The sequence below is a fragment of the Abramis brama genome, assembly GCF_963993115.1.
Source record: "Abramis brama genome assembly, chromosome: 6".
In the NCBI taxonomy this organism is placed as follows: domain Eukaryota; kingdom Metazoa; phylum Chordata; class Actinopteri; order Cypriniformes; family Leuciscidae; genus Abramis; species Abramis brama.
This window is the reverse complement of record NC_139968.1, coordinates 41,460,876-41,477,926: the sequence shown is the minus strand read 5'-3', so window position 1 is coordinate 41,477,926 and position 17,051 is coordinate 41,460,876. Positions and strand designations below refer to the sequence as shown.

At 39.9% G+C, this 17,051-nt stretch overlaps 1 protein-coding gene across 1 annotated transcript; it reads left to right on the top strand.

Moving 5' to 3' along the window:
- The first annotated feature begins 13,993 nt into the window (after nucleotides 1-13,993).
- Nucleotides 13,994-16,831, top strand: LOC311084216 (uncharacterized protein). The gene is made up of 6 exons (XM_084116131.1): nucleotides 13,994-14,523; nucleotides 14,868-15,197; nucleotides 15,427-15,738; nucleotides 15,931-16,248; nucleotides 16,489-16,632; nucleotides 16,732-16,831. The coding sequence occupies exons 1-5, from the start codon at nucleotides 14,466-14,468 to the stop codon at nucleotides 16,578-16,580; spliced, it is 1,110 nt and encodes a 369-aa protein (XP_083972257.1). The 5' UTR covers nucleotides 13,994-14,465; the 3' UTR covers nucleotides 16,581-16,632; nucleotides 16,732-16,831.
- Nucleotides 16,832-17,051: the final 220 nt, after the last annotated feature.

The following is a 17,051-nucleotide window of genomic DNA, read 5'->3' as shown; positions in this document are numbered from 1 at the left end:
TATTAGTGTTCAGTTATTGAGTTGATTATAAAGACTTTCAGTGGGTTCAATTGGCCAGCAGCCATATCACCCTGTAGCCCAAGACTGGTCTCCCACTGAAGCTAAGCAGGGCGCTAGTTCAGAGCCAGAGCTTGTTTGGAGTTGGTTCGACTGATGAGTTTTCTCAGAACCGGTTTGCCTCTCCACAGGCCAGAGAGCCAGATCTTACGTCACTGTATACATCTCATGTTGCCCAGCAACGCTAACACATCAGGCTTGTTCAAAATGGTTCGGCTTCTTGCAGACTGATGGACGCGTGACATCAAAGCACTGCGAAAGCGATCCAAAAGCACAAGGAGTCGTATGCTCTCCAAACACTCCAGCAGCTCCGATCGGTCCACGCCGCTCCGATGCATCTCGAACAAGCCTTCCATCAACAATGCGGGTTGTTGATGCTAATGGCTTTACGAACCTACATCTGCATCCAAACACGGCAAATCCAACACATTCGTGCAGCTCGCAGTAACTTGCATAGACGGAGATTACAATCGAGCTGCCATTAGCTTGATTAGCTGCTATTTAAAAAATGGCGGTCACAAGTTTCCGTTCATCTTGTTGGTCACGGTAACCCCAGCCCCGGACGCAAGCGGTTCTGACTTCTAGCCCAGCAAAGTTTTGGTGCTACTTAAGAACCACTTTTCCTGGTTCAGAGCTGGTGCTTTGGGTGTCGAAAAACAAATAACCAATTTGAAACTATAGTCTCTGGCTCCGAACCAGCTCCAGCAATGCCTTGGTGGAAAAGGTGTACCACTGAAGCTAAGCAGGGTTGAGCCAGGTCAGTGCCTGGATGGGAGACTCCTGTGAAAACTAGATTGCTGCTGGAAGAGGTGTTAGTGAGGCCAGCAGGGGGCGCTCACCCTGTGGTCTGTGTGGGTCCTAACAACCCAGTATACTGACGGGGACACTATAAGCACCGTCCTTCGGATGAGACGTTAAACCGAGGTCCTGACTTTCTGTGGTCATTAAAAAATCCCATGGCACTTCTTGTAAAGAGTAGGGGTGTAGCCCTGATGTCCTGGCCACATTCCACACATTGGCCTTTGCCAATCATGGCCTCCTAATAATCCCTATCCACTGAACTGGCTCTATCTCTCTCTCTCTCTCTCCTCTCCTATAGCTGGTGTGTGTGAGCACACTGGTGTTGTTGTGCTGTGGCTGCCGTCGCATCATACTAGTGGATGCTACACACTGGTGGTGTTGAGGAGAGACCCCATGATATGATTGCAAAGCACTTTGGGTGTACAGTAGTTCATATGAAAGCACTATACAAATGCCTCATTCATTCATTCATTCATTTATTCATTGATTGGTGATAGAACACATATTCAGCATTTTGAAGATACATTGATTCCTAATTGTTGAACTATGTTCCTTCTTTTGTTTTTACTCAACACTTCACACGCAGGATTCTTCTCCAGCTCCATGTTTCGAAACGAATGAATCTTCCTTCAGTCTTGTTTATTCATCCAGCTTTTGCAAACATTGTTAACAACCAAGAATATGAGGTTCTACTATAGTCTTTTCATCCAAATCGTGCCCTGTTCCAAACTAAACTGCCAGTGTGAAAGCACCCTGAGTAAACCAAGTATTTATAGACAGAGTTAACAAGGGCAAATGAGAAACAGCTGAAACTAATCAGGGATAATGAGTCTGGACAAAGGATTCTGGGAAATGTAGTTCATGGTGGAATGACACTGATCTGGGGAGGAGCGCCCTCTGGTGGATATCCTGGTGTCTCCAGCTGGTTATCGTAACAGTCGGCATACCTCAGATTGTTTATCATATTTATATACATACACATACATATACAACATCAGCCTTTTAGCCTGAAATGAAACAAATTTGATTTGTACTGTTACCCACAATAGAATGGAATAAACTAGAAACCTTGAATTTAAATGTAAAGCCTCATAATGCTACTAACTGTGAAGTTGTCTTATCACTAGCTGACACTAATAACTGTTTCTCTCAGTGTCTACAATAGTGCTGATCTCTGCTGCTGCCGCTGGATCTCTGATCATTGTTTCTGCAGTCGTTGGGATCTTCTGCATCTGCAAGAAATGTAGAAACACTGATCAAGAAGGCAAGTGTTATAAACGCTATTGAATTTGTAAAAGTAATAAGTGTTATATCTAATAATAATATTCTTTAATAGTGTAGTTTCTTTTAACCCTCATGCTGTGTTGCGGTGATTTTGACCAAGAGAGGATTTTCTTTTTCCTGAACATGTTAATGTTACCGCATTGGACTAAAACTTACTGACTTTGCTCACACACAGGGCACAACAACCCTAACCCATAATCTTTGTACTTGTTACACTTACTGTGCGTTCACACCGGACGCGAATAGCGCGTCAAATTCGCGCCTGCCGCGTCTATTTATACGCTTGACCACTTTGTGTGCATTCGCGCGTCAAGAGCGAAATTTACGCGCATAAAATCAAAAGTTTGAAGCGAAATTTACGCGCGTCAGAGGGGCAAAAGTTTCGAAACCTGTTGGCGGCCATCTTTTTTAGATGTTTATCGAGCATTAGCATTAGCATTAATCGAGAGAGTCACCGCTCGTATATGCTCTGGAGAGCAGAAACAGCTGCGTAGGGGACATCGTCGCTGTACTCGGGTCCAGCAAACCCTCCGGAGGGTTTCAGGAGTTTCACAATTTGCTCCAGGAGGTAGGTTTGGTGGACCTAACGGTGAGGACGCTGACGAGGACAGCGTAGGCCGTATAAAGCCTCGGCCTCGAGTGGTCGCTGCATGACGAGCCCGCGCTGTACAGCCCGGCTCGAGGTTCACCCTCTCCCGCACCTAATCTGTCATTTATTTTTGTTTTGATAATAAATGGAGCCAGCCTCCAAAAGTGAAACCTGTCCTGTGATTTAAAAAAAAAGTTTTCATACACTAAATTGTGTTTGTTGTCTTTACATTAGATTAATAATATTTCATATAATCTAGAATAGATATGGAATAAATAGCATTCAATACAAAATGAGTATCTCTATATTGAAATCGAGTTTTTATGTTAAAGATTTGCTTTGTTGTGCATTTTAGTCATATTACAAAATTATTTATTGAGGCCAAACATAAAATAACATTACAAACTGTCACTTCACCACGTGACAGCAGCATGCAAGCAGGCTCCTGATTGGTTAACGCGGCGCGAATTGACGCAGAAGTTCAGATTTTTCAACTCGGGCGGCAGACGCGAATTCGCGTCAAACGCGTGAATGCACAAATAGCACTATAAAATCATTCGCGCTTAACGCGCCAGACGCTCAATTCGGGTCATTCTCGCGAACTTGACGCGCGAATGAGGCGAATTCGCGTCTACCGCGCCGCGCTAAACGCCTCATTCGCGCCGCAGGAATTTTTTACGCGCGTAACGCGTCTTTGCATTGACTTAACATTGAAATCACTCGCGCCTGACGCGCTATTCGCGTCCGGTGTGAACGCACCATTATGGTGGTCTTTGTCAAAGATGACGACCTCCTAAAATGTTAAAGGTATAGTGGAGGATCTTCCCGAATTTTAGAAAAGAACCGCCCTCTCCACTTTTTGAAAAAATGCACATGCGCAACACTCTACCTGCTCCCGAGAGGGAACGCCTATTAAACGTGTGCACAAGAGAGCATGCACGAGCCCAGTTCTCCTCGTGCACGCTCTGTTTACCAGTTGCTGTCGGCATGGCTCATACAAGCCTACTTTCCAAAAGAAGATTTGCACTTTTTCCACTATGTCAGACTCACCAAATAGCATGCCAAACTTTACCTGTCGAGAAGAAACTTTGCGACTGAGGCATCAGTGGGAAGCCCAACCTGTGCTTTTAGCGCACGCCAGCGTGTGAAATATTCTCCCAAAAACACTCTGACACACACCTTTCTCTTCTTGTCATACAATTCGTAGACACTTTTTCTCTTGCGACCCTCAGACATTTTGAAAAAACCTGGTGAGAACGGCGAGCTTCAATGAATGGCTGAAACTGTAGCTCACCACACATAATACACCTGCAAGTGTGTATGCGCAGAAAGCGAAAACTACAACGAGCACGTACGACGGCCTTACGTAAACATATCACCAGAATGATTGACAACTAGGAGGACCAATAGTCTTGATGATCCACCCGGAAAAAGAAAATCCTCCACTATGCCTTTAATATTTTCTCCTTATGCTATATTATTACCAAACATAGGATTCAAAGTAGTTTTCTTTCAGTTTGCACAGGTTTTGTATTTCTTTATGAAACAGGTTGATCGTAGGACTCATTGATCTGCTGAGTGACCAATGCCAAAATTATCCATAAATAATGCTTTTTTCACTCAGATACTGAGGTTCATAAGCTCAGATCAATGAGGCATACGACCATTCAGTTTAAATAATAAATACTAAACTAAAATACTAACTTCCAAGCAATAAACATGCTGTTAACTAAATATTGTGCAGTGCCTGTTTGTGGAAGAAGACAGTCTGCATAAGCTTCCTTCAGATTCCAGCATGGTTAAACTTTATTGAATCAATCAATCACAATTTCCCGACACGGATCTGCCAGCAACATGTAAGTAACCATGTGTATTCTAATGCCTGATCTGCGATCAGTGATTTCTGTGCAATTATTCAAGTTCAGATATTTCTCTTAAAATCGTTCAATAGGCTACTGTTTATGCATCAGTGACTTAACGATCAACTTCACATAATTTCTCGTAGTATTATGAAAATAATCTTTTTTAAACTGTTATTAGATTATATACAGAAAGCGATCAAAGAACGATCCCTTTCCATTCGCCCAAGCTGTCAATCAAACAGCACAGCGCGAGCCGCGAGAGCTTATCTGGACACTTACTAAACTCGTGATGAAATAATGACACTGTTACACTACACAACGAAGCTCTTACTGTGTATTCACATCGTGTTTGCATTGTGATTTGGTGTAAGCATTTGTGAGAGTGCAAAAATTGCGTTGCAATGATAAGATCTTTATTCACGCGATCAACAGACTGTCTGTCATCTGCTCAGTCAGTGCTCGTCATGCTGCAACCTTTCATGTGATGGAATAAATTTAAATATAATGCTTTAAACTATACTTTTCACTTTTTATTCATCTCGATAGCTGTAATAGTAAAAACGTAGTAAAAGTTTTCGAGAGAGTCGTAATACTAGCTATTTCCAACGCATTCTCATTCCCAAATCGTCACTTTCAAACATTCTTCAATATCCGACGCACAAAGCACCCTTTAGCGTCCATATGAGACGCTTCGGTTATGGGTAGGTTTAGGTCTGTGGTAGGGTTATGCGTCTCATATGGACGCTAAAGGGTGCTTTGTGCGTCAGATATTGAAGAAATTTTGAAAGCGTCAGTATATGACGACTTGGGATGAGAACGGGCTGCTATTTCATATGCAAGCATGTCAGCCAATCACAGCAGTGGGCGTTTGGACTGCAGTCTCACAGCAGACACGCCCCTTAAAACTGAGCGTTCAAATCTGAGGCAGAAATCAGGCTTGGAAAAATGGCTTTGATTTATAAATTATGACAATTTTGGATGTAAAAATCATACTAACATTATAAGGGCACCACAGGAAACATTATAAAATAATAAAACAATCCAGTTCATGACCCCTTTAATGTAATGCAGCAATGTGAGCTTTAACACTATGGGCCCTATTTTAACGATCTGAAACGCAAGTGTCAAAGCGCAAGTAACTTTGTGGGCGGGTCTCGGCGCTGTTGCTATTTTCCCGGTGGGATAAATGGCTCTTGCGCCTGGCGCAAATCTAAAAGGGGTTGGTCTGAAGTAGCTTCATTATTCATAGGTGTGGTTTGGGCGTAACGTGAAATAAACCAATCAGAGCGTCATCTCACATTCCCTTTAAGAGCAGACGCGCTTTTTCCTTGGCGTATTGCTATTATAACGGCGGATTTGCCAGGCGCACGCCAGGAGCGGTTCACAGCCGAGGAGAGCAACGCTCTCGTCACGGCCGTAAAAGAGAGAGAAGTGACATTGGGGATGGAGAAACACACCCAAATTAGCTTCGGTTAAACAGGTATATAATAATGTGGGTAAATGTGTAAGCTAGATGTATGCTTTTATAATAAACTATCTATCTATCTATCTATCTATCTATCTATCTATCTATCTATCTATCTATCTATCTATCGTTTGTAATAATATGATTTGCAAAAATGAAAACTGCTGCTTCTGTGTAGATTAGAGAATCAAAGTGTATGCGCGTTGTGCACGCAATACATTATGGTCAAGCATGCGCCCTTAAAATAGCATAATGAACAACGCGCAACGCGCCACTGACTTTAGACTAGGTTTTTTCTGGCCAGTGGCGCAATTGTTTTATGGAACAGTAAAATAGTACCAGGGATTGTTTGCGCCGGAACACGCCTCCTTTTTTGCGCTGAACCGCCCAGGGAGCGCAAGTTCATTCCCTAGTTTAGCGACGTGCTTCTGTGGAGGGAAAAGCGCGCTTTGCGCGGGTGCAAAATAGGAATGAAACATGCGTCGGTGTACAAAGTCAGTTGCGCTGGGTGCAAGATAGGGCCCTTTAACTTTAAAAGCCCTATTAACATATATGTTTTATAGAAACATAATATAGTTAACAACATTGAGTTTTTTGTTTGTTTTAATCCACCATCGGTAAGATAATTTATTACTAATTCATGTCTGTGTATGATTTCAGCAGTGAGTGTGTCTGTGTGTGATAGATCATTATACAGACAAAAACACAAAACACCACCATATTAAATATGTATAAAGATCAGCATTCAATGCGAGAAACATATGCCATAACACTCACAACACTCATTCTACCATCAGATCAACATTAATTAATATTTCCAGTGTTTATAATGAGCCGCTGATGAAGTATTTCCTGTGTCCTCACAGTCCAAATCTTCAGAGCTGCACATACTGTACGTGCTTTTGTGAAATCAACACAATTCTGTCTATATGAAATTTGTAATGTAATACATTTTTATAGCAAGTATTATTTTGCAAGTGTTAAGAAACAAACAGAAGGAAACAGTGAAAGTCTCTCACTTACAGGCCTATGGATGTGACACACTTGAGGCTGGTTTTATATCTGCATATTAATAAATACATACTGTACATTTATTTATTATATATTGTGTTTTTGACAGGATGATAAAGAGGAGAGTCATGTGGTGTATGCGCCGATCGCCAAGTGAAAATGATCAAACTTCAAGCACCAGACCAGCGGTGTGATCGCTTTCACAGGAACCGCTGTAGTTCCTCTCAGCTCTTTAGTTTTGAGTTTTGGGATTGTTGAAGCGTAAAGACTCACAGTCTGGCTTTAGCTTTAACAAAACAGACTTTACTGTTAAATACTGAATCTAACTGATAAACGACTCTCTCAGTTTGTGATAAAATACAATATCAGTCATTTCAAGTCAAATTTATTGCTTATCGCTTTTCACAATACAGAATGTTTCAATGCAGCTTTACAGAAAATCATGATGTTAATGTTTATAATATATTCATGCCTTATAGTCACATTTATTAGATTAGAGCTGGGCGATAATATAGTTTATATTATGTGACGATACAAGCAATCAAGCAGTTGAGATTTGCTAACTAGCAACATTGTTAACAAATTAATGTTTATGTTACAATTAAGTGTAATAAATATGCACATATTCAGAAAAAAAGTGTGAAAATTCCATTCAATCAAAATTCAATAAATAACATTTTAATCAAATTGAATACTTACATTTCAGTTTTACTGACCATGAACCTTAAATTTCATCAAATAAAACATCATCCCACTATTAACTAGAGCGCCATCTAGTGTCCAAAATAAGACTCTTGCACAATAATAGCTTTACCTGTAAGATACACACTATGAATTCACTCACTGGACACTTTATTATGTAAACCTTGTTAGCAGCAGGTTTGACCCTCTTTTGCCTTCATAAATGGCTTAATTCTTCCTGGCACATCGTACTGGGACGTTATCTATAAGCTCCTGCTGTTGATGAGAGGGACCAGGGGCTTGTTATCCGTCACCAGCTTAAACTCATCCAAGACACACAGTATTTTCCAAACTTCTCACATGCCAAACGCTGGCCACACACTCCTCGATCTGCGCATATCGACTTTCTGCATCAGTGAGCCGTATGCTAGTATGCTAGCAGTGGTCCTAGCGACATCGTAATGTATGAGGGCTGGTGCCTTCATGAGCAGCTCTCTGGGTGGAGAGGGATCTGAGGAGGAGAACACCTTTGCTCCACTAAGCTTAGCATTAATCTCATCAGCAGTGGGTAGCACAAAAAGACGGTTTCGCCTATCTTGATTGAAAAGCAGTATGCAGTGAGTGAAGCTGACAACAGGCAGACTGAAGCTGCGTTTAAGTAAAGTGCCCTGTTTAAGAGTTGCCAATTGAGTGCATAGGAATCGGATCAGCTGATATGGGCGGGGTTGGAATTTAGCCAATCAGCTGATAGCAGAGCTTGACTACGAGGCCTGTCCAAACTAACACAGAATGCTTGATTTCTGTTTTAAGGCACTTAAACTTCTGTGTTTCTCTGGTTCTCTGACCTCAACCACAGCATGAACCCTTTCAGCGGTCGAGTCAGTCTCATTTTAGTCTCACATAGTTTTACTGCCTCGTTCAGTCTTTTAAGATCCATGCGTGCTTTGCCGATCCTATTCAGAACGGGTGCCATTGGCACACACCATTCGGTTGTGACACCACTCAGTTTTTACCAAGACTAAATCTAGCAGGTCACCAAATGCTAATTTCTCTAAATGAACAATTAAATTTACAGGTTACTGTGTGTTCCATTAACTGCCATTAGTGATCCAACGTCGGATACTCTTATAGGTTACTCCTGTGGATCACGGCTGAACGCGTCTTCTCCACACTCACTTACAAACAAACATTTTTTTCGCCTATCGTGCGTCTACTCTACACCTGTACCACTAAAAAGACGGATTATATCCAAGACTTCAGTCATAAATTAGTATTAATATTGATAGCATCACTGGTAGCGTCGTTGCTAACTTAACTTACTGTCCATCTGTTAAAATGGCGAATATATCAGATGTAAGTAGTCTACCTTTTGGTGCAGGTGAGGACACATTTGAGCTACACGCGTTGCAGTCTGAGCTGGAAGCTGTTGAGAAACAGATCCACGACCTTTTAGTGAGAAAAGCCGAGCTGATAGACCGGCGGTTAGCTCTTGAAACATCACGCGCCGATGCACACAAATCAGTGATCAACGTTACTAACCCGCTGACTCCGACCTCGTCTACTCCGTGCGTTACTCAGCATCGGTCACGAGCGTCGAGGCCGCGATCAGCCATGGTCTCGTTTACGCCGGCTCCAACATGCCACCACGAAGCCTGGATATTTCCGCAGCGGAAGACGCGAGTCAGGTCTAGACCAAGAAAACTCTCTCCGACCCTCCCGGTTTTCGAGATATCCACACAAAACCGCTTCTCCCCTCTTCGCGAAACAGAACGCGATGCTGTGATCATCGGTGATTCCATCGTTCGACACGTACAAGCTACGTTAAATAAAAGTAAGGTGCATAGTCACTGCTTTCCTGGTGCTCGTGTTTCTGAAATCGCTGCTCACGTTCCCGAGATTCTGAACGAGCGCGTCGGAACTGTGGTCCTGCACGCGGGAGGGGCCGACATCAGGCTGCGACAGACAGAGGTTCTGAAGAAAGACTTCAGGAATCTGATCGATACGGTACGCAGCACATCGCCTGATATAACGATCATTGTGTCAGGACCGCTTCCCACGTACCGACTAGGTCATGAAAAGTTTAGTAGATTATTCGCGCTAAATGAATGGTTAATGTCATGGTGCAATGAGCAGAAACTGCTCTTTGTAAATAATTGGAATCTGTTTTGGGAGCGTCCTAGGCTTTACCGTGCCGATGGCTTACACCCAAGCAGATTCGGATCGGATCTTCTGTCAGATAACATCTCCAAAATGTTAAATACCTTTTGACTAGTAACCAAAAGTTCAAATCATAGTCTCTGCTGCACCAAATTAACTGATATAAATAGTGTAGAACATTGCATAGAAACTGTGTCTATTCCTCGTTTAGTGAGATCAAATAATAAATCTACTGCAGGATCTAGAAAAAATCTAATTGTTATTAAACCAGAAAATGTTGCTATTAGTAAACAAAAACAATTTCTAAAGCTAGGTCTTCTAAACATTAGATCACTCACACCTAAGGCAGTTATTGTAAATGAAATAGTCACGGATAATAGCTTCGATGTCCTTTGCCTTACTGAAACTTGGCTTAAACCTAATGATTATTTCGGTCTAAATGAGTCTACTCCATCAGGATACTCCTATAAGCACGAACCCCGTCTGATTGGTCGTGGCGGCGGTGTTGCAGCGGTCTATAGAGATATTCTCAATGTTACTCAGAAAACGGGTTATAAGTTTATTTCGTTTGAAATACTTGTACTAAATGTTACGCTCTTAGATGTTAGAAAAAAATCCATATTATCTCTAGCCTTGGCTACCGTATATAGACCGCCTGGGCCTTACGCTGATTTCCTAAAAGAGTTTGCAGATTTTCTCTCAGATCTATTGGTCAATGTAGATAAAGCATTAATTGTTGGAGATTTTAACATACACGTAGATAATCCAAATGATGCGTTAGGGGCTGCGTTTATAGATTTATTAAATTCCTTTGGGGTCAAACAAAACGTCACCGGACCAACTCATCGTCTTAATCACACACTCGATTTAATTATATCATATGGAACCGATCCAACCGATATAGATATCATTCCACAAAGTGATGATGTCACTGACCATTACTTGGTAACTTGCATATTACGTACTGCTGTAATATGTCATGCGGCGCCGCGTTTTCGACCAGGCAGAACAATCCTTCCATCCACCATAGATAATTTCTCGAGTTGCTTGTCTGATCTGTCTCAGCTGCTGCCTGAACCCAAACAAACAGATGAACTAGAAGAACTAACTAGCACTATGAGCACCATTCTCTCTAGAACATTGGATGTTGTTGCACCTGTTAGATTAAAAAAGGTCACAGAGAAAATTAAAGCACCATGGTACAATAATACTACGCATGTTCTAAAGAGAGAAACCCGTAATTTAGAGCGTAAATGGAAACAAACTAATTTAGAGGTCTTTAGAATCGCGTGGAAAGACAGTATGTCACGTTATAAAAAGGCCCTAAAAGCGGCCAGGGCTGAGCATCTCCGCAAACTAATAGAAAACAACCAAAACAATCCTAGGTTTTTATTTAACACCGTGGCTAGACTAACAAATAAACAGACGTCACCCGAACAAAATATCCCGTTACAGTTTAGTAGTAATGATTTCATGAACTTCTTCACTGAGAAAATAGAAAACATCAGAACCACAATTGTAAACGTTCAATCCTCAATCGCACCTTATAATTCAGCCTCAATTTTCCCCCCGCAAGAACAATTACAGTGCTTTACAACTATAGAACAAAAAGAGTTAAATAAACTTATCACTTCATCTAAAACAACAACATGTTTATTAGATCCTATACCAACTAAACTACTGAAAGAAGTGTTACCTGTAGTAGAAGAGCCTCTCCTCAATATTATTAACTCGTCTTTATCTTTAGGTCATGTTCCAAGAACATTTAAACTGGCAGTGATAAAACCTCTCATTAAGAAACCACAATTAGACCCGCATAATCTAGCAAATTATAGACCCATTTCAAATCTACCTTTTATGTCTAAAATACTAGAAAAAGTTGTGTCCACTCAACTGGGCTCTTTCTTGCAAGAAAATGATATCTATGAAAAGTTTCAGTCAGGATTCAGGCCGCATCATAGCACTGAAACTGCGCTCGTTAAAATCACAAATGATTTACTTTTAGCTTCTGACCAAGGCTGTTTCTCAATACTAGTTTTACTTGATCTAAGTGCTGCGTTCGATACTATAGATCATACAATACTCTTAGATCGACTACAAAATTATACTGGTGTTCAAGGACAAGCATTAAGCTGGTTTAGATCATACTTATCAGACCGCTACCATTTTGTCTATTTAAATGGAGAAAAATCTATCATAATTCCAGTAAACTATGGAGTGCCGCAGGGATCTGTGTTGGGCCCTCTATTATTCTCAATATATATGCTGCCACTTGGAAATATTATAAGGAAACATGGAATTAGTTTCCATTGTTATGCTGATGACACTCAAATATATATTTCATCACGGCCGGATGAAAACGCTAAATTATCCAAATTGACAGAGTGTGTTAAAGATATAAAAGATTGGATGACGCGTAATTTTCTATTATTAAATCCAGACAAGACAGAGGTAATACTTATCGGTTCAAAAAACCGCCCACAGAACCTCTCACAATACAACTTTGACATCGTAGGATGTCCTGTTACTTTATCCTCTACAGTAAAAGACCTGGGTGTTATACTCGATTGTAACCTGTCTTTTGAAAATCATATTTCGTATGTTACAAAAACAGCCTTTTTCCACCTTAGAAACATTGCTAAGCTACGTAATATGCTATCAGTTTCTGATGCAGAAAAGTTAGTTCATGCATTCATGACCTCGAGACTAGATTACTGTAATGCTTTATTAGCCGGTTGTCCTGCATCCTCAATAAACAAGCTACAGTTAGTCCAAAATGCAGCCGCTAGAGTTCTTACTAGATCAAGAAAATATGATCATATAACACCGATTTTATCATCACTACATTGGTTACCTATAAAGTTCCGTATTAATTACAAGGTATTGCTACTGACTTATAAAGCCCTAAACGGCTTAGCTCCAGTCTATTTAACGGATCTTCTATCACCCTATAATCCATCGCGCTCTTTAAGATCAATAAATTCAAGGCTTTTGGTCATACCTAGGATATCCAGATCCACCAAAGGAGGGAGAGCATTTTCACATTTGGCTCCAAAACTCTGGAATAGCCTTCCTGATACTGTTCGTTGCTCGGACTCACTCTCCCAGTTTAAAACTAGATTAAAGACGCATCTTTTCAGCCAGGCATTCATATAATATTGTTAATCTCACAGTTTCAAACTACAATCCGGCCTCTAGTTCATAAATGCCAGAGGAGAACTGGCCCCCGACTGAGCCTGGGTTCTCCCAAGGTTTTTTTTTTCTCCATTAGGTCACCTGATGGAGTTTTAGGACACCATTAGGCCGCTTGATGGAGTTTTTTCGGTTCCTTGCCACTGTTGCCTTTGGCTTGCTCAGTTGGGGATATTTTGGGGATATTTAATTTTATTCTATCAATCAATAAATTCCACTAGAAACAAACTTTGTTGTATTATTTTATTTTAATACTGTGAAGCTGCTTTGATACAATCTGTATTGTGAAAAGCGCTATACAAATATACTTGATTTGATTTGATTTGATTAACTCTGACTCTTGTTGTAGCAACACAAGCAAAAATTACTAAATGACGTAATTTACTGGCTTTTGCGTCAAATGAACCCTGCAATGGTTTTTCTCTTTTATTTTATCAGTAAAAAAACATCTGTGTGTCTGGTTTGATCTGTCGGTGGATAAACAGCTTCTGCTGGATGTTTGTCGTCTCTGTGTGTGTCAGTAGTTTGTGGCTGAAGCGTTTCTTCATTTTCTCTCCTGCTAATAAGAAGCTCACAATCTTCCACTCCACACAAAACATCTTTACACTGAAATAAAGTGAATCCATCAACAGTCAAATAAGAGTCACAGGTCAGAGGTCAAATATGATTGACAGCTCACAGCACTAAATAACACACCAGTAGATACAGATATCTAATCCAATATTTCACTCTTCTGCTATTAGTTTTCATTCAGGGCCAGAATTCATTTGAAAATGTAAGATCAGCAAAAGCTTGTTGATTTTCGTGATGTTAAAGGAGACGGATGTGTGAGCGGAAACTGACTGAGGTTGGGGGAGGATACACACACAACCAGATAAATATCTCAGTTCAGTCTTTCAGAGCAAGTGAGAGTGACCTTGGTACCAGATAGTCTCAGTGAGCTCGTATTATGAGTTACACATGCAAAGATGATTTAAGCATTTTCAGACCTTCAGAAAACACTTGAAAACGCTAGTATGGATGGAGACACATTATCAAGCCTGTTTATTTCTGCTTGATTTACACTGGTTTGGACTTAAACTTTGTTCACTGCTTGTGTGTTTTGCCTTGCTTCAGAGAAGCTGTTTGCTGATCGCCTGAACTTTGTCTTTTCCTGGTTTTGAGTTTTCATTCAGGGCCAGAATTCATTTGAAAATGTAAGATCAGCAAAAGCTTGTTGATTTTCGTGATGTAAAAGAGGATGGACGTGCGAGTGTAAACTGTGTGAGAGGTTACACAACCAGATAAATATCTCAGTTCAGTCTTTCAGAGCAATCTGAGTGTTTCAGACATTAAGAGTTACTATCGTGGGCTTTTCAGTGAACCGATGAAGAAAATGTTCCTCAAATTAGTTTTGCTCTGTTTGTGTTTGTGGCGTCTGGATGGTGAGTTTTAAATGTGTTTTTCTGCTTTCAGTTGTTTCTGTTCTGATGTGATAAATTACTGGTTAAATTAGTCAGAAAGGATTAACATTCACTGTTATTCTCGTATAGAAACAAATAATGTGTGATTTTCCTGAGAGATAACTCTCTTATTTGAGATTAAAGTCACTTGATTATATAAAGCTGTTTAACTATTTCTCATTTTCATTCATCATCTTTTGTCTTTGAACTGCTGCAGAATATTAATCACTTCACATTTACATGATTAAAAGTATTTTAGTGAAGCTTCATCAAACCAACATCAAGTGATTTTAAAGCTTTAATCTGTGAAAAACTCTGTTCTTCAGGAGTGTTTGCTGAAATTGGTGTTTCAGTGGAGGGAGTGTCAGTGATTGAGGGAGATTCAGTCACTATAAACTCTCGTCTTACTGAAATGAAGGATGATGATGTGATTCAGTGGAGGTTTGGAGATGAATACACTTTAATAGCTGAAATCAATAAACGGGCCGACAGAATCACTGTATATGATGATGTTCTTGATGGGAGATTCAGAGACAGACTGAAGCTGGACAATCAAACTGGATCTCTGACCATCACAAACACCACAACTGAACATGCTGGAAGTTATAAACTAGAGACCAACAGTGAGATCAAATGGTTCAGTCTCGATGTCTTTGGTGAGTATCAGTTTGACTTGTTTTATATTTTAATCAGCACAAAGATACAATTATTAATTCAAACTCAGTTTGTTTCTGGTGTTTAATGATGATATTTATTTCAATTTTAACTTTTAAAATATTTACTTTTATAAACCATCAAGTGATTGTCTTAATCTGTGATGAACCCTGTTGCTGTTTGTTCTGTGTGTGTGTGTGTGTGTGTGTGTGTGTGTGTGTGGTGATTCAGGACTGAAGACAGTGATGGAGGTAGATTCAGTCACTCTAAACTCTGATCTTACTGAAATGAAGGATGATGATGTCATTCAGTGGAGGATAATTGGAGATGAAGACACTTTAATAGCTGAAATCAATAAACGGGCCGACAGAATCACTGTATATGATGATGTTCTTGATGGGAGATTCAGAGACAGACTGAAGCTGGACAATCAAACTGGATCTCTGACCATCACAAACACCACAACTGAACATACTGAACATCATGGATATTATTATCTACTGATCAACAGTGAGATCAAGAGATTCTTTCTCTTTGTCTTTGGTGAGTTAAAAAAAGTTTACACCTGTTTTTAATGACAACAATTTAAATGAATTCATACACGATTTTGTTTTGGTATTTTATATTGTTTATTTCAAATTTTAATTTGAACTTTTTAGTAAACCATTATAAAGTGATTTAACAGTATTAATCTTTGCAAACCCTGTTTCTGTTTGTTCTCTGTGTGTTTGACAGATGAAGTGAAGTCAGTGTCAGTGAAGGAGGGAGATTCAGTCTCTCTAAACTTTGATCTTACTGAAATTAAGTATTATTATCAGATTCAGTGGAGGTTTGGAGATGAAAACACTTTAATAGCAGAAATCAATAAACGGGCCGACAGAATCACTGTATATGATGATGTTCTTGATGGGAGATTCAGAGACAGACTGAAGCTGGACAATCAAACTGGATCTCTGACCATCACAAACACCACAACTGAACATGCTGGAGATTATAAACTACTGATGTTTTCAGGAAGTTTCTCATCAAAAGCATTCAGAGTTTCTGTCTATGGTGAGTAGAGATAATTTTTCTTCTCCTTTAAATATTCTTATCTACTATTTACATGTTGAATTGTTGAATCATTTACAGTTTGAGATGACAGACCGTCTAAAAACTTACTTGGAACCGAATAGAAGATTGTTGATTAGATTTGATCATATTTCTGTGTATTCAGAAATATTAGTTGATGTCAGCGCTGATATTAGTGTTTATTGACTGATCTGATCTCAGTTTGATGTGTTTATTCCTCAGACTCTGTCCACTGTTGTGGTCCTACTGAAGCTGTGATCCGATTGGTCCTCTCTGCTCTGGTGGGCGTGGCTACTGTCATTATTGTGGTTTAAGACATCAGATCCAGAAGAGCTGAAGGAGATCAAGCTCATATTCACACATCAGGTACATGATTGATGATGTCATTTCTCACAAACTGATTTTGCATATATAATTATCTGTGAGATTTATTAATGTATGGCTTTTTATGTTCATCTTTTTCAGGAAGTATTGAAACCTAAAGCAGAACGCTGAACTTTAAAGGTTCTTCAAGTGTGTTTTTGTTCTTCTAGTGTTTTTTTCATAATAAATACTGATGATTATTTGAGTTTGTGCTCTCTTTCAGTGTCAGATTTTAACAGTGTCAGTTTATTGTTTATAACTTCTCTCAGATATAAAAAGAATTAATAAAGAGACCCACAGATCTCACTTTACTACTGCTGTATATTTGTCATTATGTATTGTGATACTGTTCAGTTCAGTAATAATAAGGAAGGAAGAAGACAGGGGTCGGCTTGAGCTGGGACTCACGTTTTATTCACTCT